At 39.5% G+C, this 24,978-nt stretch overlaps 1 protein-coding gene across 1 annotated transcript in view; it reads left to right on the top strand.

The window, feature by feature from the left end:
- LOC121256343 (protein transport protein SEC23) overlaps positions 1-24,655 on the top strand; it is a 32,779-nt gene extending 8,124 nt beyond the window's left edge. Inside the window, exons 4-12 of the mRNA XM_041157118.1 lie at positions 4,537-4,679; positions 17,473-17,548; positions 17,635-17,810; positions 17,906-17,987; positions 19,029-19,106; positions 19,738-19,899; positions 20,013-20,276; positions 23,941-24,045; positions 24,382-24,655. Of these exons, the coding sequence (XP_041013052.1) occupies positions 4,537-4,679; positions 17,473-17,548; positions 17,635-17,810; positions 17,906-17,987; positions 19,029-19,106; positions 19,738-19,899; positions 20,013-20,276; positions 23,941-24,045; positions 24,382-24,522 (1,227 nt within the window). The 3' untranslated portion in view covers positions 24,523-24,655. The remainder of the gene's footprint in view (positions 1-4,536; positions 4,680-17,472; positions 17,549-17,634; positions 17,811-17,905; positions 17,988-19,028; positions 19,107-19,737; positions 19,900-20,012; positions 20,277-23,940; positions 24,046-24,381) is intronic.
- The last annotated feature ends 323 nt before the right edge of the window (positions 24,656-24,978 follow it).

Raw genomic sequence — 24,978 nt, 5'->3', positions numbered from 1 at the left:
TCCACACCATCCATACATCAACATATACACAACTTAAAAAATCACATACGCATAAAAACTCATAAGATATAAAGAGGGATGAGGAGCTTTACCTAAAATGAGTGAAACCAAGATTGGGAGGAAGGCCTGTGGAGTTATAGTGTAAGGTGGTGGCTGTTTTCCAGTTGAGTGATGCTGAGGTGCAACAAGGAGGAATTAATTCTTTCAAATGAAGGCACAAAGTGATGTTGTGATGAACATGAAATCGGGTTAGGGTGCAAATCCGATGGTAGCATAGGCTGGAAGTGCCACAGTTAGTTTGATGTAGAGATGGTGGCCATGATTGAAGCATGCATGAAGTGGTCTTTATGGTGGCTCCTAGTGATGAAATATGACCGACCACTCTAATTTCTCTTGAATTAGTCACACGATTCATTTTTTAAGCCTCAGTTTAAATCTATCAGTTGATTTAAAATCAAGCCAAGTATTATTCATAAAAAAAAAAAAAAAAAAATCTTAAGTATTTTAAAAGTCCAAAATTATATAAATGCGGTATTTTTAATGTTTTTGAACCAAACCTAATTTTTAAAGTGTAAGCCTCTTGATTTTTGGAGCCCCAGAAATAAAAATTAGTTTTGCAAATTCATTTTTATCTAAATGATTTTAGTTCTCCAAAAAAAGATGTTTATTCAAGATTCATCATTATATTTTATGTACTCTATTTATTTTTTCTATCAAAAAACAAAAAAAGAAAAAGAAAAGAAAACTCTATTTATTTCCTTTTTATTGTATGGCTAGGATCCTTTTCCCCCTCATGCTTATCTCTTCTTTTCCCTTCAATTTTAGTCCAACCATTTGGTTAACCAAGCCCCCCCCCCCCCCCCCCCCCCCCCCCCTTTATATGATTTCCTCTCCTTTCTTCCAATAGAGCATACACAGCCGACAAACACACTCTCTTTAGCTCCTCTCCTCTTTGTTCTTCTTCTTCACAGTCACCAGGAGCAGTTGTAAATCACCAGAAGATTGAGATAGAAAAAAGCAGCTCCACACAACAGAGCCACAGCAGTGTTAGCAGAAACAGCATATGTCATTAGTTTACATCAAGTTTCAGAGACAAATTATCAGTTATTTTCCATTCTCTCGATTTCTCTTCTCACCCCAATCATCTCAGCCGGTATTAGACACCTCAAACAGCAGCACAAACAACATAAGAAGCTGCAAAATTGAAGCTTTCAAGTAGAAATTGTTCAGCAGCAGAAAATTTAACAGACCTGACAGCTTGTGTTTTGGGTGCCTCTTCTCACTTCATCTTATTCTCTAGCCACTTCTCTCCCTTCCTCTTTATAAACCATCATCACACATCAATTAAGTGATGTAAGCAAGGCTACTAACCATGGCAGAAAGTGAAACAAGGCAACAACACTCGGGTTTCAACTTCAGGAAGCTCCGGAAAATCTGGTTTTCTCTCCACCTGACAGCCCACTCCTTCCTCACCTCAACTTCTCAGCTCATCTCCAGTCTTTAACCACTTTTGTTACCTGGTTCTAGACCACCACAAGGGGTAGCACAACCACCATAAAGGCCACCAAAACTGTAGGTAAACATCTCTCTTCTTCCCCTACTTAATTTCTGTCTGAAACCAACCACTGCAGCAAATTTACTTTTCCTCCGTGTTTCTGCTATGCTGACCGTTGCATGGCGTTTTATCCTCAATTCTCTTCACCTCTAGCTTCTATTCATTGTGTAGTTGAGTGTATAATTGAAGAAGTTACGGTTGGGAGCAAGAATGACTTCACAAACCATAGATTCCAGAAAAAGGCTGCTGGTTTAACTTGGACAGCAACTACTCTTTGGTGAGTTTCTCTTTCCCTTGCTTGATTTGAGTTGAATTTGGTTGTAAAGATTCAAGAAGTGAATGATTAATGCAGGCAGCAACCATTTCATTGGACATGCTTGTAGATTTAATAGTGACATGGTAAGCTGGGCTTGTGAGGGAGCTGATTGCTTTGGTTCGGTGCAAAATAAACAGAGAAGGGGGAGTGAAACCAAGGGAAAACAGAGGTCTTGGTTGGCTGATCCCTTAGCTGTGCTTTCGGTAAAGCTTGGTGGTGTGAGAGGCTGAGAAACAGAGGAGGAAGGTGCTGAGAGGACACCTGACCAGTTGGCCATGAGAGTTGCTGCCGCCAAGCAGAAGCTGCTGCAGTCGACGTCCATGAGTGAGAGGAGTTGACGGAACACTTGCTAAAAACTAGTTTCTCGGCAGTAGCTCACAGTGGGTTAAGGTGTTGACTCCCACTTGTTTGAGGCTGTATCTGGCAGGCACTGGTGGTTTTTGGTTGCTCAAGGGGCCGAGGATTGTATGTGATGGCAGTGGCTAGGTTTGTTGCTCGTGATGTTGCCATTGCTCCCTTCTTCAGTCACTGCTGCTACTTGTTTCTATTGCCGCTGCTACAACATCTCCTTGCTGTTGCTCCTCTTCTTGTTTCAACTGCTTGTGGCTCATGGAAGAGTTGAACGGTTGACCACTTGCTGCAGTGGAGCTGTTACTCAAAAGAAGAAGAAGAGAGGCTGATAGAGAGAGAGGAACAGAGAGCTATGTATGAGCTGAACACCTGAGTGTGTGAAGGTGAAGGCGGCTTGTGTTAACCGAAAGTGGGTGATCTGAAAATATAGAGAGAAAAGAAGAGATAAGGATCGAAAGGGGAGGGCTAGATGGACAACACGTGGGCTGATTTTTAATCCAAGGGTGGACATTAAGGGCCCGTTTGGATAGTGAGATGAAATGAGATGATTTGTGAATAATAGTGAGATTATTAGTTGAAATTAGATGAGATGAGATAGTTTCATCTCACCTCTATATCCAAACGGACCCTAAAACTTAAGACAAATAAAGAGAAATAATAGAAAGGGAAGAGAAGAAAAATACTGGGAAGGGAAATAGACTCATTGTTAAAATTAAACTTTTTATTCTCGATCCAAATAAGTAGAGTTCTCACCATACAATCAAAAAATGAATTTTAATAAATATGTTTTAAGAAAAAATGAAATCATTTCATTAAAATGAATTACTAAAAATATTTTATTTTTGGTGCTCCTAAATTAAAGAGGTTTAATTTAAATATTTTGGTTTGGTACAATAACACTAAAAATATCCTATTTAAAATAATTTTGGACTTTTAAGAATTCTCGGGAAAATTTTAAAATACTTTACCAATTTAAATTTATCCGCTAATTTTAAAGATGAGATGTAGAGTTCGAGGCTTAAAATGGAATGTGTGACCAATCCAAGAGGAATCGGGCTGGTTGGTCAGAAGTTGTTGAAGCAAAAATAGTTGCCCTCATTGGAATCTTTGTATACTAGATGTTCTCTGATGGAAATGGGTTGTTAACACGAGTTGATAATGTTGTTGGAAGAACCGAACATTGAACAACCCTCTCTTGGACTAGCCTAAGGCCTCGTTTGGATGCACAACTCAGTCCAGTGCACTTCATTTTTGACTGAGTTGAACATCCAAATGCAAGTTTATACACGTTGAATAGAGTCCAAAACTGAACTCATCTGTAGGGTCCACAACTGACAAACATTAATTTCCGGTTTTACTTTTTCATCTCTGTCAGTTACATTTCTCTCCATTGTGTACAACTTTTCCATCTCTCGTGGGGCCCAACTCTATTGTTTATCATTTTTTTTACTTGCGGGTCTGGCTGCAAGTGCAGCTTATCAGGAAATATTTTTTTCTAGGTTTTGCTGCTGGCAGTTGCTCAGACCATGCCAGATGAATAGTTAAATTTAATAGTGGGACCCATTTATTTTACAACTTCCCATATATATATATATATATCTAAACTCATCTTAACATCCAAACACACATAAACTCATCTAAAGTGAGTCCCACAAAATTCACTCAACTATCTCAACTCACTATTATTTATAAAGAACTCAAGTTAGCTCAACATCTAAACACGGCCTAAAAGATCTTGTTTTGACCTCGCCTTCTCATTCTATTGGAATATGACATATTAAAAAACTCACTAAAAGCATCAATCTCTCAATCTTGCCTTGTTTGAATGAAGTTAACATTCGACTGGATAATATTACTCAACATATCCAGTTATCTGCCACAGAAACATCCTTAACACAAGCAAACCTATACACAGCTGGGAAGACTTCCTCTAGGACATTATCTCCACACCACAAATCATGCTTGGATCTAATCCTGGATCGATCTCCCACTTTAAATCTGATTTAGTTAGAAAAATTTCCCCTACCCTTTACTAATATTCTTCCAAAGAGCTTCCCCATGCGGTCTTTGTACCTTAGTAAATGACCCATAAATGTTTTAGATGTCATGAATGCTAGATCTGGATTTTAACCTGACGATTTGCACACATCACCCCTGTATGTACATTTTGGAGAAATTTTAATCTTGTATTGAAATGAAAGGTTAGATGGACTTTATGTGTTGATTAACCAAAAGTAGAGATGAGCCTTGCCACTTGTTTTTCCTACCTTGCAAGTATATCAGCTTTCCATTCTTGTGACATTTTTCCTTTCAGGTGGGAGTTGCTGAGCTTAAAATCGCAGTTGAAAGAACTGGAGGACTGGTTGTGCTTGCAGAAAGTTTTGGCCATTCAGTATTTAAAGATTCACTCAAACGTGTTCTCCAGGCGGGTGACTGTGATCTTGGTTTATCATCGAAGTAAGGGTTCCTTTAATTCATTTTCTGTCATTTAAATATTACTTGGTGAAATGACAAAGTGCAATTATTGTTTTGAGTTTTAAGATGTATATAGCTGGTAAAACTCAGATTCATATACTTCTTTGGTCGGTGTTTGAGTTTGGTTATTGCAATAAAGATTGTACAACTATTTTTTGGTTTTGGTTCCGATGGGATCGTGTCAGTAGCTTCTTATTGACCAAAAACTCTATGAGTTTAAATGAGAAAGTGACCAGTGGTGGAGGATTACTGAGAGCAGTTGCAGGGGGTCACTAAATTTATTTCCATTGATGTCGGTGCTATGGACTGGTTGGCATCTGCGGTGGGAGCTTGCGGAGTGTCTGTTGATTCCTTTGAGTTTTATAAAACTCGTAGAAAGGGGAACCAAGTGCTGATGGTCCAAAGATGTAATAATAGATTCGGTAGGTTCTTGACATTGTTGGAGTTTAAGTGAGTAGATCATGTGATGGCTAGCTCTCAAAAACCATTCCTTCTTCTGAAAACCTAAACACGCCGCCACCTTCATCCACCCTAGATCGGAGAGTGTCTTTTCACTGCCGGTACAGAGAGTTTCGATTGGCCTTGGCGACTTCGTTGCGGGCCATCCAGCATAGTCTGTCTTGCCGGTGACCTAGTTTCATTCACTCCCGTGAATCTTTGGATTTTTTCAGGGATCTTGCTGGCGGCTTCATTCTGTCATTGGATCCGCACCTCCACCGACATAGAAAAGTCCAGCGAATCCAGTTTGGGCTTCCAGTCGTCCTTTCATCTTCGGCAACCCTGTTTCTCTGAGCTTTTCTCAGTTTTTTCTCGTCGGATCCGTGCTCCTTAGCTATCCTGTGCGCTTTCCAGTGTCGGATCCGTATCTCCATCGTCTCAAACAAGATCGGCGACTCCAATTTGGGCCCCCAGACGTCGGTTCTTCTCCAGCAACCTGCGATCTGCAATCTGAGCCACCGCCACAGATCTGGTTTTTTTGGGGGTCTCATTCCAACGATGGGTTGTTTGTTCCAGTGACCTTTCACCGGAAGCATCCAGCCTTCTTGACTGTTTCTACAACTTTGGGATAATCATGGGCATTCTTAAACACCTTTTAATAGAATCAAAGGTGTTTATAATGTCCATGGAGGGTGGAAATTTTTGTCACATTACAGAAAGGGGCAGGAAAGTAACTAAGGAGATGGTGCTCAATAATGCCAGAGCTTAATAATGCCAGTGCTTGTTGGCTGGCCAGTACAGTGGAAGAATGTGTTCTATCGGAGGGAAGGAAAGACTTCTTCAAAACATATATGGATGGAAGTAAAGCTCTGTTTGCTCATAGGAGGTTGAACGCTCATGGGCATTTTTTGGAAGTAACTGACTATGGTGGTGGTAGGGGGGGTCGTGGTCTCTTAGCGATCTCGGAAGGAGTGGAAGGAAAGGGTTGGAAGAGCTTTTCTATGGGAGTTGAAACAGAGTTTGGCTAAGAAAGCTTCAGTCCTTGCACCACAAATGGACAGAGAGGTAGAGAAGGGGAAGGAGATTGTGAGGTCATCCAAGTCGCACGCAGAGGTGGCGGTGGGTGGTGCAGGGAAAAGGGCGGCAGTGCATGGATTTCCAAGTCATCCTTTGGCGGTTGAACAAAAACATAAAAAGGGAGTCATGGCAAGGGAACTTTCGGTGGGACATGGTCTGAAGAGGGAAAGGGCTAGACGCGAATCACCTGAAATGGATAGCTGTCCAAGAGAAAGCGAGTTGTAGAGGTATCTGCATAGTCTGGAAAAGGAGGTAACGGGCGTGAAGGAGGATTTGAAATTGTTTAGAAAGGAGATAAAGTCTTGGATTTTTAAGATAATCAAAGGTTTGGGCTTGGGCCAATGTATGCGGCCCCTAAAAATAGGAAAAATGAAGTCTACTGGGTGTAATAGTTTGAAGCCAGATAAAGGGAATGCCAAACTTGGGCAGGGCCACATAAGCCCATTTCGCCTCCCAAACCTGAAATGGAGGCCAAAGATCCATGGGCCCGTGTTTGAGAAGGGCTCCACTTCTGTAATCTCCGTTGTCGCTCCCAGCATTCTTCGTCGGTGACTTCATCTCTTGCGCCGGAATGCATGCAAGCTTCTACGGAACATTTGGGGGAGGTTTCTGACGTGTCCCCAGTCTTATGGCTGAGAAGGCGACATGTTCGGTATCTGAGAAATCCAAAGGGTCAGATAAAGTTGCACATACAAGGTCGCCAGAGGGGAAGGGACTGGCTGCCAACCCAGAATCTCCAATGGAGAGTACCAACGGAGTTGTTGAGGAGGCACAAGATTTGAACAAGGGTTTATCATTGGTGCCGTTTGGAACTACGTTGGGCGCTACGTGGGGGGAAGACGTCCCCTTGGTATCTCTTCCTCCCATAAACAATATAGATGGATCTTCTCTAGATTGAGTTTTGCAAAAGGTTAATGAGATCTAGCATATTGTGGGAATCACACATGGAGGATGTGAAGATCAGTTTAAAGCTCTACTCTCTGAGATTGAAGAGAGCCACTTGCGTGATACCAAATCAAGTTTTAAGAAAAGCAGGGAGTTGAAGCGTCTTTTTTGTGCAATCAATTATGACGCTAAGGGCGGTAGCTCAAGTCGAGGGCTGTAGTCTTTCACATAGAGGGTATTCGGGTGGAGGTTGGGCTACGGGAAACATTGGGTTGGGGTTGGGGTTGGGGAGGTGTGTTTTTTTCTAACTCGGGCTTGATGTATTTTGGGTAGTTTTTCGCAAGCTTTTTGGGGCAATAGGAGCTCCTAAAATGGGTTAGGGATTTTCTTGTATACATCCAGTATATTTGGTTACTCCTATTGATTTATATATATAATACTTATAAAAAAAAAAAGACATTGTCGGAGCTTGGACAAGAAAAGAGGCGTGGTTTCATCACTATTCTAGAAAGGTCGAAGGGCGAGGGGTGGAAGAGGTTTGCAGAATCGTTGAGAGAGGCTGTTTAGTTCACCTCTGTTTCGAGCATAAATAAAAGAGTACCTAAGAAATGGAGGTGAAAAGTAGTGAAGTGAGGGGAGTGGTGACTTGTACGTCTCAAATACTTCTGAAAAGGAGGTATGACCTTGTATGACGTCTGAAGGTATGGTGATTAGGTCGCATAAATGTGCAAATAGTGAGTGGTTTTCAGCCAAGGAAACTTTCAAGAGAAAGGTGGTGGTGAGGTGGCCTTTGACCTTGACTTTGGGGCTGTTAGGAGCAGTGGATGGCCTTCCATGGGTGGGTGGAAACTTCCTTAATTTAACGCCCCGTTCCCGGAGGTCCAGAGAGTTAGCTCTTGTAACCTAAATATCAACTTAAAATCACAACTATAAATAATCCAGAAACTCTATAAAAATATTCATTTACTCAAACCAAATATCTATGTTCCTTCATAAGGACAATACATAAATTCTTAATCAAATAAATTGAAACTCTCCAAAAGACTCGAAAATATCTTTAACTCATCAAATCAAAATAACTGAAAATAACCAAATTACTAACTAAGACTCAAATAAAAACTTGTACCCTCAGGTACTTATTCCTCAGCGAACATCAAACATCTATAATACTGCCTACTCTTGCTCTCCAGTAGAACCATCAAGATTATCTGAAAAATGTTTAGAGATAAGGGGTGAGTTATCAACAACTTAGTAAGTAGAGAACATATACCAGTGTATAAACATGAGCATTTACAGAGATCAGAATGCAAAACAAAACATTTTCATTTTCAAAATGCGAAAACAGAACATGTTATCAAAATATCAGAACGAAGATTTAGAAATAATTTCATTCAAAAATATCTTTTGGCATAGCATAAATGACCATCATCATCATCAGAACATCATATCAGAATAGAGGCTATGTATAACCCCCATGGTAGGGTTGTGCATCTGCGGATAGCCAAGCAGAACATAAATCACTCTGTTACCAAGGTGTGCACTCAAAACAGAGACCACTACTATAATCCGTGGCAGGGCCGTATCCACTATTATAACCCGTGGTTGGGCCGTATCCACTATTATTACTCGTAGTTGGATTGTATCCACTATTATAACCCGTGGTTGGGCCGTATCCACTATTGTAACCCGTGGTTGGGCCGTATCCACTATTGTAACCCGTGGTTGGGCCGTATCCACTATTATCACCCGTGGTAGGGCCGTAACTAAACATAGCAGAAACAGAATCAAATTCAGAATCAGAGAGTCATGCCAAAGGTTTTCAGAAATCACATCTTATCCAAACAGAGTACTGAACAAAATTATATCATCTTCGTAATCAAAGCAGATCCAAAGCAGATTTACATAATTATGCACAAATTTTCATAGTCGCTCTTTTTGCATAGATCAGAAATAAAATGTCAAAAATAAGCTCATGTCTACACTAGTCATGACAAAAATGCTCTCTTTTATCAGAGTTCAATGAGTAATGACAAACGATTATCTGAGATTATTTTCACATTTCTTTTCAGAACATGTAATGCACATTTTTATAAATCAAACTCAGTTCATTTTTATTTTATGCAAAGTCTAACATAGGAATCCCGCTTACCTGGACTTCTTAGCTTTTTCAGAATTTTCTTCAAAAATGTCGAACAATAATTAATCGTCACCTATAAAATAATCACGTCGTAAATTTTCAATCGAACACGTATTTCAACATTTAAGCCTAAGATGCTAAAATAACCTATTTTAATTTCTCAAAAAAACTAAATTCATGTAATCCTCAAATATCGTCACATTTCTCAATTCATCAATGCCTAAATAATTAGTCCGACTAAAACACAAAATCTAACTTATTTACTAATGAAATCAAATTATAAGATTTAATACTAGCTAATATATTTATACTAAAATATTTGAAAATTAAACAACCACAACTTAGATTCATTTAGGTAATTAACTTAATCATATTTTAAAACTCATATATTTAGTAATTTAACTTATGTCAGTAAATATGAATTCTTATACTGCTAATAAAATCCCACACATAGCAGATGATAAAAAAAAAAACATGATCGGTACATACCCAATCAAGGGCATTTTGGGAAAGAAAACTCATAACTCTTTGAGAAAATAAGCTAGGATCAAAATTTACGTGACAGGGGCCATGCATACCGAAACTATGTGCAGCGGTGGCTTGGGTGGAAGTCTACGGCAGCACAGCTGGGGGCAATGGCAGATCACAGTGGTGGGGCACTGGAAGCGAGAGAGAGATGAGTGAGAGAGACGAAGAGAGAGAGATCAAGAGGGCCACGACGCGAGGGAGAGATATGTTACCGAGAGGGAGGGTGGTGGTTTGAGCCGGCGGCAGTGCAGCAAGGTGGTGCAGGGTGTAGCAAGACCAGGTTATGACCGTTTCCATCGAGGACAGTGGCTGAACGCGTGCTTGGGAAAGAGGGTTTGGCTATGGAAGTACTCTGTTTCTTGATGCAAAAACAAAGCAGTTTTGGCTTCTTTCGGGTTTATCTGCGGGTCGTGCGGCTTCCGGTGGAGGCTTGCAATGGTTGGTTTTGCTTTGGGCTAGTGTCTTCCGTCGTGCAAGGGGCCAGTCGTGTGGGTTGCGGTGTGGAAGAGCTTGGCAGTGGGACTGCCCTTCGGTGGTGGTTGTTCGGTTCCTCGTGGGGCTTGGGTAGTGCTATCACACGGTGGTTTGTGTGTTTCGGGCTGGGTTCGATTGAGGCAGTGGTTGGGGTGCTGCGCGGGTGCTGGTCTTCAAGCGGTGTTAGGACGTGCACTGAAGTTGGACGGTGGGAGCGCATGCAACGCTGCGGTTGCTAACTCTAAGGCAGTGCGCGTGTTTCGTGGTGTAGGAAGGCAAAGGTGGATGGTTGTTCTACCGAAGAAGAAGAGAAAGTGTGGAGGACGTGTTGAAGGTGAATATATAGAACAAAAACCGATAAAAACCCTAGAGAATTCAAAGGTAGAAAAAAACTGCTGTGAAAGTATATCTCCAAAGCAAGTAGTTGCCTTGAATGTCGTAGGGATAGGAACGTGCATGCGGAGAAAACTGAAGTCTGACGTCAAGAGTGAACCTAGTTAAGGGAGGTTCTACGTGCATGAGATGATGCCTAAAACAAATAGTTGAAACCTTATGAAAAAAAATAAAGAAACGTGCGTGAAATGTGTGACACAAAATATATATAGTAAAACAAAAAACGAAAAACCCTAGGAGGGAACAAAGGGAGAACAATGCAAGAAAGACGTGCATGAGGAGAAAACAGGTGTGTGGCGTGCATGGCATGATCTCACCGGTTTGGCTTTAGGGCTCGTTAAAAAAAATATATATTTGTGCCTTGACTTGCATCCATACTAGCCTAACTCGATCCATAACTTGTCGGCCAAAAACTCACAAATAAAACCCACTTGCTCCATAAAAAATATTTTTACCGCAGAAAAATAATCTGAAATAATCAAGCCCAATAAAAAAATCCATAATCCATCAATCCAAAATTTGAGGCCCGTAATCTATTCTCAAAAATTACTCGTTAAAACTCGGGTGGCTTTCCATTCATATTAAAAAAAAACAATCGAACACGAGTTTCGTGTCGGACCTTGGTGTTACACTTGAGAAGTTTTGCTAATGTGACCAAAATTCGTTGGCCTTAATGGGCTTTAAACAAGTGGGTTTTATTTGGGGTTTAAAGAGGGTTTGGTTAGGGTTTGAGACAGTATCAAGCCCAAATCCAATTTTTCTTGGCCCAATCAAATTTTTAAGGTTTAAAGGGTTGGATAATGATGTCATAACATGAATTTGAGGAATCAATAGTATATGGAAGTGATTTAATCAAGTGATTAAGCACAATACTAGAAATCAGATCAAATAGGGTTTGGAGGCCAACTTTAGGGTTTGGGGAAACCGTTTAGGATTTCGGTTTCAACCAAGTTTTTGGAGTTTCAATTGGATTCCAACCATTTAGGATTTCACTAGGGTTGAAACCTTCTTTGGTTTGACACAATTTGGATGGTTGGATGAAATTGGGTTTTGCTTAGGTTGCATGATATCACACCTTAATTTCCTTCACAATCTATCTCATGGTTCCTCTTGGTGTCAAGTGTACAATACTATTCACCTAATGTGGTTAAGATCTTGTCAAATCTCAAAATTGAGGTGCACGAGACCGGGGTTTACTCTACAGGGGTGGGTCCGAAAGGCCTTGCCTTGAAGAGGTTTCTCGACCTCTTCAAGTATCTAGATAAAACTCCTCTAATCTAATTTGGACATTTTACATTGTGATTTTGAAAACATTGCACTAGGTGCTACTATTCACTCTAGGAAAAGTGAAAATAAACTTTACGCTGTAAAATCCTAAATATACGCACTAACCTAACTGTGTAATTCATTTATCAAAATTTAACCCCGAAGTGCCTCGAAATAAACAAAACGCGTTTTCGAACAAGTTTTCGTTCGAGATCTGAAAATGAGTTTATTGAGCCATAAAATCCTAAATATTCCTCTAAGTCTAATGGCACAGATCATATCGCATTCTGACAATTCTAACTATCTCAAATAAATAAAATTGCGTTTCTGACACCATAGTGAGTGGTAAAATTGCGTTACAATAGAAAGAAGAAGATCATGGACACTAAGTTCGTTACAAACTATAGCCCCCGCCCATAGGAACAATGACTTAAAAAAGAAAACTTTAAGCTCATGCATTGTTCTTTCTTGATCATCAAAACATCTAGCATTTATCTCCCTCCAAATACAACAACACATGCATATTGGTAACAATCTCCAAATTACTGCTACCTGAGAATCTCCGTGTAGTCCTCTCTAGCTTGTGAGGAAATCCACCAATCTACAAGGCATAACCTAAGACAATCCGACTCTAGAGAAAAAATCATCCTATATAACCTTGGCCACCTCACAGTGTAAAAGCAGATGATCAATTGACTCCCCATGCTTCTTACACATAAAACACCAATCTAGGACAATAACCCGTCGTTTCCTCAAATTATCTGTGGTGAGAATCTTGTCCAAAGATGTTGTCCAGACAAAGAAAGCTGCTTTTGAAGGACCTTTCGTCTTCCATATGCTCTTCCACGGGAACATAGATATTCCGGAGTCGTGAGCTTTTGATAAAAAGAACTGACAGAGAAGATGCATTTCTTAGAATGATTCCAATGAATCTTGTCTCCGGAGCCCCTTGGAATACTTGCGGAATATAAAGCTGCAAAGAACTCCGTAATAGACTCTAACTCCCAATCATGAGCTGCCCTAATAAAGTCAATATTCCATTGAGGGGTGCCATTTGTAAAGACCAGAAGGTCAGCAATCGATGCCTCCTTTAATCTAACAAACACAAAGATGGCAAGGAATGTATCTAGTAGACAATGGTTACCACACCATATATCAAACAAAAAAGGGACACGCGAACTATCGCTTACAACAAAATGTTCATGTCCTCGGAAGGTCACCCAAATGCTTCTTATGTTTTTCCACAAACCCATTCCATAAGTGCCTCGTACCTCATTCGAGCACCATCCTCCCCAAGCTTCCCCAAACTGAGAATCTATAACAAATTTCCATAAGGCCTCCCTTTCATTTTGGTACCTCCACAACCACTTACCCAAAAGAGCTTGATTGAATTTCATCAAGTGGCGAATCCCCAAACCTCCCCCAGAAATTGGGGTACAAACTGTTGACCAATTAACCAGGTGGAATTTGAACTCTTCCCCCAATCCACTCCATAAGAAATCCCTTTGAAGTTTCTCAATGCGGTTAGCCACCTTTGTGGGAAGCGGGAACAAAGACAAAAAATAGGTGAATAAATTAAAAAGAATGCTATTAATCAAAGTTAGCCTACCACCTTTCGACAAGTATAGCCTATTCCAAGCAGCCAATTTGCGCTCTACCCTTTTGACTACATCATTCTAAATCCTTTCAGATTTAAAATAGGCACCCAACGATAAGCAAAGATACTTCATAGGAAGTGAAGATATCTTGCATCACAAGGTAGTAGCTAAAATCTCCACATCGGGGGCAGTCCCCACTGGCACTATTTTCGACTTTGCGAGGTTAATGCTCAAACCTGACACAACAACAAAACAAAGGAGTAGCGCCCTCAAGTCTTGGACTTGACCAAGGTGTGCACGACAAAAGATAAGCGTGTCATCAGCAAATAACAAGTGAGAAATGTTGAGATCGCCATTCCCCACCGAAAAACCATGGAGTAACCCACCATCCACCAAGCTCTTAATCATCTTGCTGAGGGCTTCAATGACAAATAAGAAAAGTAGAGGAGAAAGCTGATCTCCCTATCTCAGGCCACGAGAGGAGTTGAAGAAACCCATCGGTGAGCCATTTACCAAGATAGAGAAACTAGCTGAAGAGATACAAAATTCTACCAATTTCTGCAATTTCCCCCCAAAACCACATCTTCCAAGTAAGTAAAGAAGGAACTTCCAGTTGACATGATCATATGCTTTCTCCATGTCTAACTTGCAAAGTAGCCCAGGTTCTCTAGACTTCAATCGACCATTCTAATGGATCCTCGTAGTGGGTTGTTCATTTTATTAGAGCTGTACAGGATTGTGAACTTGATGATGTTTTAGTTTTTTATATTCCTTTGGTATTGGGGGTAATGAGAGGGATAGAATGTTGTGGAAGCCTACGAATAAGAAGTTTTTGGTTTGGTCTTATTATAAGGTGTTGACTGTTCAACATAGTCATCCTTTCACTTGGAAGCGTATTTGGAGGTCTCATGTGCCTTTCAAAGTTGTTCTTTTATATGGACAGCATCACTTGGGAACATTTTGACGATCGATAACTTGAGGAAGCTTGACTTTATTGTTATGGAGTGGTGTTTTATGTGTAAGAAGCATGGGGAAACTGTGGATCATCTACTTTTGCACTGCGAGGTGGCAAAGGCTTTGTACTTACCAAAAAAAAGGTGGCAAAGGCTTTGTGGGATGGAGTTTTTTGTAGAGTTGGGTTAGCTTGGGTGATGCCTTTGAGAGTTGTGGATCTGATTGCATGTTGGAATGGACTACATAATTGTTCTCAAGTGGCTGCTGTGTGGAAGATGGTTCCTTTGTGTCTTATGTGGTGTATTCAGTGGGAAAGGAACGGGCATTGTTTTAATGATAAGGAGTGCACCTTGGAGGAAATTCGGAATTTTTTTGTGTATTCTTTATTGAAATAGTTTTATGCTATAGTGATTAATGGGTTTTTTTGACTCCTTGTGTGGCTTGGGACAGGGGGATCTGCTCTCTCCCTTGCTCTTTTTATTTGTCATGGAAGCTCTCAGTTAGATGATTTTGGGCCTCGTGGAAGGTGGGTTTCTTTATGGTTTTTCGCTGTGGAATGGTAACTATTGATGTTTCTCATTTATTGTTTGTGGATGATATTCTCATCTTCTACGAAGCAAATCTCGACCATATTCAATCTGTGAGGGCTCTACTTTTCTGCTTCGAAGTTGTCTCAGGTTTGAAAGTTAACATCTCAAACTTTGAACTGGTACTGGTGGGGACTATTCCCGAAGCAACAGCTCTAGCCTCCCTATTGGGATGTAAGGTATCTTCTCGACCTCTGAAGTATCTTGGCTTACCTTTGGGTGCTTCCTTTAAATTAGAGCAGATTTGGAATGTAGTGATTGAAAAAGTGGAACACAGACTGGCATCTTGGAAGAGGTTGTATTTGTCTAAAGGTGGTAGGCCCACCTTAATTAAAAGCACTCTTCCCAATTTACCCATCTATTTTTTATCATTGCTCCCGCTACAAGCAAAGGTTGCCAACTGTATTGAGAAGGTACAATGTGACTTTTTGTGGAGTGGTTTGGAGGATGAGTTCAAGTTCCATTTGGTTAACTGGTCAATGGTTTGTACTCCAATTTTTCGGGGGTGGACTGGGGATTCCCAACTTGATGAAGTTCAACCAAGCTCTATTGGGTAAATGGTTGTGGCGGTATCAACAAAAAAGCGGGGCCTTGTGGAAGACTGTTATAGATGCACCTGTTGGGGAGGCATGGGGGTGGTTGGTGTTCGAATGAGATACATGGCCCATATGGGGTGGATCTATGGAAATACATAAGGAAAAGTTGGGAGTTCTTCCGGAGACATACACATATTGTTGTGGGTGACTGCTCGTGTCAGATTTTGGTATGACAACTGGTGTGGTGAACGAAGTCTTCAAGATACTTTCCCTACCATATTTGGGCTTGCATGAGTGAAGGATGCAGCAATAGCGGACCACTTGCTTTTTTCTAGTAGCTCCCCTCAATGGAATGTCGATTTCATTGAGGCAGTTCAAGACTGGGAGTTGGAGGAGATCACAAAGTTTCATGCGGCACTGTATTTTGTACGTATGACCGAGGGTACCATGGATCGGTGATTTGGAGCCCTTCCACGAAAGGTAAATTAACCATCAGATCATTCCACAGAGTTTTAACGAGTCTAGGCATGCACACATTTCCATGGAAGAACATTTGGCAGATGAAAGCTCCTTCCAAAGCCGCCTTTTTCGTTTGGACAGCAGCATTGGGAAAAATTATCACCATAGATAACTTAAGGAAACGTCGGATAATGGCGCTGGACTGGTGTTACATGTGTAAGAAAGAGGGTGAATCAGTAGACCATCTGTTTCTACACTGCGAGATGGCGAATACCTTGTCAGACTATTTTTTTACAGGACTTGGCGTATCGTGGGTCTTGCCTTTTAGATTGGTGGATTTTCTAACTAGCTGGAGAGGTCTTCGAGGGAATTCACAAGTCGCACCAATCTGGAAAATGGTCCCTATTTGTATGTGTTGGTATATATGGCGGGAACGAAGTGATAGAAGCTTCAAAAACTGCGAGAAGACAATGGAGGAGCTTAAAGTCTTTTTCTTTAAAACATTGTTCTCATGGGTGGGGACCATTGTTTGTAACGGACTAGGGGGTGGTTTGGATTCAGAGATGGGTTGAGATGAGTTGTGAATAGTAGAATAAAATATTGTTAGAATATATTTTTTAATATTATTATTATTTTGGGATTTGAAAAAATTGAATTGTTTATTATATTGTGTGGAAATTTGGGAAAGTTGTAATGATGAGATGAGTTGAAGTAAGTTTTGAATCCAAACCACCCCTAAATGTCCATGACTTTTTACTCTTAGTTGTAAACTCTAGTTAGGTATTTCTCATGTATACTCCCTGTATACTTATTTGCCTACTTTTATGAATAAAATACTTTGATTACATATCCAAAAAAAAAAACTCATAAAAAAGAAAGAAAGATTGTACATATACTTATCAAAAGAAAAAAGAAAGTATTGAACATATGTATTTTTGACCGCCTCATTTGTTTTTCATCGGCATGTGCTATATAGTCTGAAATTATTTTCTCATCGATTTTTTCCTTTTCTCATACCTTTTCTGCAAGAAGAAATTTGTTGAAAGCATATTTTTTTATATCTTCAGTTTGCTCTAGTACTGCCAAAAGCGTGTAACCAATATATTATGTGAGACCATGTTGAGACTTGATATGTTGTCTGAATATTTTTGATCTTGTAATAAGTATGTAGCGGGCTGAAGATTTCAATCTTCCATTGATGATACCAATGTGTATCAGGGATGGGAATTAGTATCTCCTGGAGTCTTCATCGTATATGATGTTGACACCCCAGTGAAATATAATACAATATTTATTTGAAGAAGGGTGCAATATTATCATATTAATTTGCATTTGCTTGCTGTCATGCTGAAGGTAGCTGTTTATTATTTTGTCTTCCTCAATATGATTATTTGGAACGCAGGGCCGTCCTAGTTGTTATCTTTCACTTTATATTGTTTGCAGTGGTATATTTGAGATAAACTGCTCAAAAGATATCAAAGTTCAGGGCGTTATTGGCCCCTGTGCATCTCTTGAAAAGGTATAATCCGAAGAGCTTTTCAGTGGGGTGGTTGCTCTTTCCAAGAGTTGCATTTCAGATGTTTATTTATTGGTCACTTTTTGCAGAAAGGTCCTTTGTGCTCAGATACTGTCGTCGGCCAAGGGAGTACTACTGCATGGAAGATGTGTGGCCTTGACAAAGCTACATCTTTATGTCTTATTTTTGAAATTGTAAATAAGGAAAGCCCGGATGCTACGATTCAATCAACAAGCAATCAGTTTTACTTCCAATTTTTAACTTAGTATGTACTCTAAGCTTATGCTCTCAATAAAATAATTACTTTTTGTGCCTAGCATGGATGGGATGTTCTTAATCCTTACGAATGTTTTGCTGCAGCTATCAGCATTGCAGTGGTCAAATGAGACTACGTGTTACGACTCTTTCAAGAAGATGGGTGGCTGGGCCTGGAAGCATACAGGTACAATTTGTTTACTTGTTTGTTTGTTTGTTTGATTGTTTTGTTTGTTTGATTGTTTTGTTTTTAACTTTGTTCCATTTGTTTTTCGTATTGATATTTTTGCGGACAGTGATGGTTTCTGAAGGAGTTTTCATCTGCTGTTAATAATTTCACCACATATTGGATTCACGTATGGATGTTTAGTGTATTTCTTTATCTCAATAGAAAGAAGCCGCAATTTTGTTGTCGTAGACATAATCTGTGTTACCTGTTGCCTAGATAAAATTAGGCATTGATCATATTGCACTGTCTGAAATTTTGGTTCTTTTTTTTTTATTGGCACCGGGTGTCCGAGAATAGCGTCCCGACTAATCCCGATGGAGCACAGGCCCTCAGCTGCAAGTGCACCTCTGGTAATTCAAGAGGAAAATCTCCTAGTCCGATGGCCCCTAGAGATTGTTTGCACTTAAGGGGTTTTGAACCTTAAACTTTGGGGGAGCATACCCTCAAACCCAAGGCCTTTACTGCTTGAGTCAACCCCTAGGGGTTTGAAATTTCGGTTCTTAGGAGTGAACACTTAAAAATATATATTTTATTTGGTTTTATGCACTCATTTGTATCTGTTTTCTATTTATTAAGTAATATATTTTTTTAATTCAAATCTGCCTGATAGAAGGTTGTGCCAATTAGCCAATGATTATTCTTTTTCCATTACAAGACCAAGGTTCTTACCACTTGAGTCAACCCTAGGGGTTCTTACCCATGGCTATCACTAAGCTAAAGCAAGCAAATTAGGACCTCAAATCATCCACAACACACAATGGCATACTCCCCCCCCCCCCCCCCCTCTCTCGTCCCCCGTGCCCATGAGAACCATGAGTGAGACTTGGGTGCAATAATTTCTAGTGGCCATGTCCAGTCGGTGGAAAGGCGATGATTTACCTAATCCGTGTGATGTGGGTGCATTACATGGGTCAAGGGTTTAAGCATATAGTTATTTTTTGGGGAATACCTTTGCTTGTTCTTTTGGGTTTAAAGCATATGGTTCTACTCTATATGTAGGACTTGACCGCTGGATTTGACCAAGAAGCAGCTGCAGTAGTCATGGCACGGCTAGTCTCTTTTAAAATGGAAACTGAGGTAATGACCATCTTCTATGTGGCTTTTTATACATTGAATTTGAGATGGTTAACCTAAAATTATAAGAATATGGTATCATTTATTCTATATTATAATGATAGCATAAAATATGTGAAGTTTCTACTTTAACATTAAATAATTCCTAATTTTGAATCCAGAATGATTCTCGTGTGATTGGGGCACCAATTACTTCTTGCAAGATCTTGCTTTATTCCGTTAAATTATCAGCAATCCAAGTATTTCTTTTGCCCAATCTTAATATTCTCAATTTGTAAACTGATCAAATGCATACCTTAATACCATAAACACCCCCCCCCCCCCCCAGTGCAAAAAAAAAACAAAAAGAAAGGAAGCAAATTTGGAGAGAATCCCACACACAAACTGAATTATTTTTAAGACAAATTGAAGAATATTTAATGGCCAAATTGAAGATGATTATTGAAAATCTCATTTCTTACAAGTCAGATTGCTGGACTTGTAAAAAGACTCCATAAACTAGACTAATGGTCACCTTGAAGTTTAGATTTGACCCAGTGTTGCAATCCTTAGTTTGTTCAGCACATCTCATGACTTAAGTTTGTGTGGTCACAACTAATGGGCTATTTAATGACATGATGTAATTGGTATTCAGGCTGAGTTTGATCCTATAAGATGGTTGGACAAGTCATTGATACATCTATGTTCTCGGCTTGGAGATTACCAGAAGGACAGTCCATCCACTTTCAGCTTGTCTCCAAGACTTTCAATATTCCCTCAGTTCATGTTTCATTTGCGACGTTCTCAGTTTGTTCAGGTATATGGTAGTCTATTTGTCTATCATCTTATCTAGCATCCTTAAATTGTTGTTGTAACATAATTATCACTACGATCTTGTCATACGACTCTTGTAACTTCTGTTTGTTACAGGTTTTTAACAACAGTCCAGATGAGACAGCGTACTTCAGAATGATACTGAACCGAGAGAATGTTTCCAATTCAGTTGTGATGATTCAGCCTTCATTGATTTCTTACTCATTTCATTCAGGCCCAGAGCCAGTCCTTCTTGATGTGGCCACCATTGCAGCTGACAGGATCCTGCTTTTGGACTCATATTTCACTATCGTCATTTTTCATGGTGCAACAATTGCTCAGTGGCGAAAAGCTGGATACCATGATCAACCTGAACATCAGGTAGTTGTTTATATATATAGGACAGCAGCACAAGCATTATTGTCTATGTTTTATTAGGGTAGAAGGGCTGGGAAAAGAAATCAGGGTTGCAAGATTTTCTGCAACATCTGGTTTAGTAGTGTTTTAGGATAGCTACTGGTGGAAAGTATCAGGGAAGATAGGATTTCTAATTGTGGAAGGGAAGGCTAGATTTGCAGATGAAGTAAAGAAGAAAGCTCAGGGATAAGGTGGCTGTTCTTTTGTAGAACCCCCCTTACCAAAGGGTTAGGAAACAGTTCAAAACCTTCATTAATAAAAATCATAGTAGCACTCGTTGAAAAACCAAAGTCTTGTGCTCAGCATAAACCTAAACCTCCTTACCTTCATTAATCAGAATCATAAGACTTAAGACTCCTTGGGTTTAACTACGAAGCCTATGTCTAAGCAAAATAACTGGTGAAACTCATAAAGAAAAGTGAGTTAAACTTAAATCATACCAGGCAAACTTCCAAGTAGGCTTCACATTATCTAACATATGCCAAACTAAAATTTGGGGCTTCGAAGATTCTATTTCACATCTTTTATAGACTTTATAGGGCTATTGCCACATGTCTCCATCTTTCCCTGGCTTAAGAAAACTCGACCATAGCAAGATAAATGCATGGAATTGTTCATAGAGGTCAACGAGGCATTGGAGCTCATTATCAGTGATCCATTCTCAAGCCTGAAGTGAATGCCCTTCGATTTTATGAGACCTTTGATACCTATCTTCTTTAGCAGTCATGAGTTGGCAATCAATAAGATCTTTCAAATGGGGCTGGTGGGAGTTCAGCAACAATTATCTTCCAGAAAGTCAAGAACATAATATTGGTACTGATCTTCTTTATATTCTTCCAAGGGCCTGCACTCTTTGAATGAAGCTTCTTGTTTCACGCCTTTTGGATATCTTTCAGGCCTAATAATGACAAAAAAGGACCATGACCATGCCTCCTTCCATGAATTCAACAATTGTTATATGAAAACCAGCATATTCCTTTGTAGCTCTTGTTGCTCATATCAATCTTTCGCACACATCATCATGTAACTTACTAAAATGTTTAGAAAAATCAACAGCCTCAGTGCTAGGATGGATCTGAATAGGTAGAGGAACCAAATTGATTGGCATCCTGAGAATGAAACCAGTCACACTCTCAAAGGGGCTGTGACCTTTATGCCATTAACAGATAGTATAAGCAAATTCAGTCATAGGTTCTTGGTCCCAGTTAACAGCAGGTTCTCCAACAAGGCATTGAAGATCACCCAAATTATGATCAACAAATTTCATCTGTCCAAGTTGGGGATGAAAAGAAAGATGAAAAATTCGGGAAAAGCTACTTGCACTTTTGTGTCTAGGAGCTAATATATATTATTAAATAACATACACACACATATATTGGCACCATCATCTTTTGGGAACTGAGGTAATCATTTAGGGGCATTTATGGTTTGGTGTTGATCATCTTTTGGGTACTGAGGTCATCAGTTTTGGGAATTTTCCACCATTCCTGGGACGAAAAGAAAGAGGAAAACTTCAGGAAAAGCTACTAGCACTTTGTCTCCCGGAGCTAATATAAAAATACATGCACATGCTTGAATATATATAATAAATATATATATGTATGTATGTATATTGTTTTCTAGTTTAACAGTTTTTCTTCTATTCCGAAACATTCAAGTTTATGTTTGATGTGAAGTTAAACACAATGCCATGGTAATACTAGAAGCTTGGTGCCACATTTGTACGGTGTCCATGACATATATACATTGAGGGGTGTATACGAGTTGAGTTCAACCGAGTAGTGGGTGGTTAAGAGCTTTATTCAAACACGAGTCAAGCTTGAGCTCTTTTTTGAGTTGGATTTTATGTTCACGAACAGTTCATTTAATATTCGAGCGAGTTTGACTTTGTTCATAAGCTGCTTCATTTTGATAAAATGGATTATTTATATTGTATTTTATAACTTTATTTAAAAATTTCAACAAACAAATTTTGAGTTTCTGTTAATATCTTTATTAAGTTTATATATAAATATATTATTTATAAGGATTCAAGTAACATCTTTAGTATAAGAAACACGATTTCCTCTAATATTACCTATCAAAAAAAGATTTCCTTTAGTCTCTTTAAATATTAAAAATATTTTCATTATATATAGAGAGATAATACTATAAAAAATAATAAATATGAAGTTATTCGAGTTTATATGAATCAAGCCGAGTTTTATACGAGCATATAGTTTAATAATTGATCATAATTTTGTGTTCATTAACGACTCATTTTAATAAACTGATTGAGTTAGAATTGAGTTTAAGCATGCCGATCTCGAGCGGCTTGTCGAGTAGCCTTATTTATTTAGAGCCCTATGTACATTACTTGCACACAGAAGTAGTCACATGTATATTTTTAGACATAATTGGCCAGTTTGTGGCATGGTGGCTTGCATATTAATTACAAACTTATAATATTTCATTTACGGGTGTTCACAGTTTGGTGTTGGTCATCTTTTGGGAACCAAGGTCATCGATTTTGGAATTATCGACCATCCCTCGAAATTATGTCCCATTACTGAGCTGCTTCAACCTTGTTGTTTCTGCATGTTGGTTGACGGTTTTGTGGCAGAGGGTAAGCAGCAACACTCTGCTTCCCCGACAGCTGGACAGTGTCAAGATGGCCATTGCCATTGTTGTCCATTTCTCATTGTTCTCCATCACATCAGCTTCAAAATTTGCTTTGTTGAAGCTAGCATTTCTTCCATATAATGGATTGCTGATGGAGAAGGTGACCTAGTTGCCACTCTAGTAATTTCAGCATCAAAAGCAAAATTAATGCCGAGCTTTGGCTAAAGGCCCCATTTTTTTACATCTTTGCGTCACAACATGTTAGTGAAATTATTGAAGAATTTAATAAAGGATGTGTTGTTGGGCACATGGTTGACAGTGCAACTGGCAAAAGGCTTGTCAAATCTGACTGCAGAGAGTGAGTGTTTCTGAAAAGAGAGAGAAATTGGGGATCTTGGTCATTCTGTGTGGCTGTTGGGAACAAATATAGATTAAGTGGCCTCTAAAATCTAAGCGGCTTCCTTGAAACTGACCAAGGTTGGTTGGGGTGGTGTGCCCAATTGTTTTTGTCTGCAGACTGAAACTCATGCATTTGGACATTATAGCTAATCATAATATCTTTTGTCCTGGTATGTGCATTATAGTTTGTGTTGGCTTACCTGGATTCATGTTGTGAAATATGCTCTCGTCCCAATCAGATTTTGCCAAGGCCCTGAACATGATAGTCTTTTTCATGTATATCTGCATCAAGTTAAAAAAGTAAACCCCAAGGGGTTGGCCCAAGTGGTGAAGGTCTTAGTCTTGGGGTATCACTCCCTTCAAGGTTCAAGGTTCAACACCTGATGGATGCACACAATCCTTTGGGGCCACACCCCCTGATGAAAAGCTAGCGATTTAACCAATTCCGTGTAGGGAAATTTTCGAGGGTGCGGTGCACAGAACCGGGCTTTACTTTGCATGGGTGGGTCCGAAGGGCCCTACCTTGGAGAAGTTTCCCGACATAAAAAAAAAAAAAAGTTTTGAAAAGTAATTTCTCTTGTATCTGGTTTTAATGGCTTGATCACATTCAAAATCTGTGTGCTTGCAGGCATTTGCTCAGTTGCTGCAAGCTCCACGCAATGAGGCAGATGCCATAGTTAAAGAAAGGTTTCCAGTACCTCGCCTGGTCATTTGTGATCAGCATGGCTCCCAGGTTAATACTCTTAATTTCTTGACTACACAAAGGTGTTCAATAAAGATGGGTCTTGGACTTGTAGGAAGTCAGCATTCTGTCTCATTTCCTCCTTGTTAAAGATGTCCTTGCTAGGTTGACCCTCATGACCTTGTTGATAAGTTGTAATCGATTCATGTTTGCACCTTAAATCTAGAAGAAGAATCTAGTAATTAATTTTTAAAATGTATAGGGCTGCTTCTTTTGGCTTACTGTTTTCTTTTAGCGAACAATGTGGAAATTTAGAGAACTTTTATTTTGGTCAAAGGGATTTGTCCTTTTCGTGTGACTTAATGTAATCATGACGTGATTTTGCAGGCTCGTTTTCTTTTAGCAAAATTGAATCCTTCAGCTACATATAACTCCGATGCTCCCCTTCCGGGAGGGGATGTTATATTCACCGATGATGTTAGCTTTGAGGTCTTCTTGGATCATCTCCAAAGATTAGCAGTTCAATAATGTAGAATAGGGCTTTTCTGCAATTTTTTTTTGTTAATTTTTCTATTTTTGGCCCCTTCTCTGATCACATGTATAGTAGATGCTATGACTTTTGTATGAAGTTTTGTTGTTGGTTGGAATTCATAATCGCAAATGATCTCTCTCTCTCTCTCTCTCTCTCTCTCTCTCTCTGTTGGTTGGGTTACCACCTGCACAGACAGGTGGTGATTATCTGTGGATTTGTCTGGGTTAGAGCTTTGAAGCATGGGATGGGTCCTGATTCAGAATGTTTTTGGATCGAATCTTGGCTGGAGTCAAGATTTTTACATCCCTAATCGAGACCACCATCAGCCGAACCTAGATTGGTTTATGGTTTGAGTGTGGGTTGGCTAGAATACTCATTCCAAAATAAATTTGCATTAATTTTACATTTTTGCTGCATGCATGTGTTGGTGCCTTTATATATATTTTAACAAA

The sequence above is a fragment of the Juglans microcarpa x Juglans regia genome, chromosome 1D (genome assembly GCF_004785595.1).
Source record: "Juglans microcarpa x Juglans regia isolate MS1-56 chromosome 1D, Jm3101_v1.0, whole genome shotgun sequence".
Lineage (NCBI taxonomy): Eukaryota > Viridiplantae > Streptophyta > Magnoliopsida > Fagales > Juglandaceae > Juglans > Juglans microcarpa x Juglans regia.
Note: the sequence above shows the minus strand (reverse complement) of the source record. Positions and strands in the feature narration are given on the sequence as shown.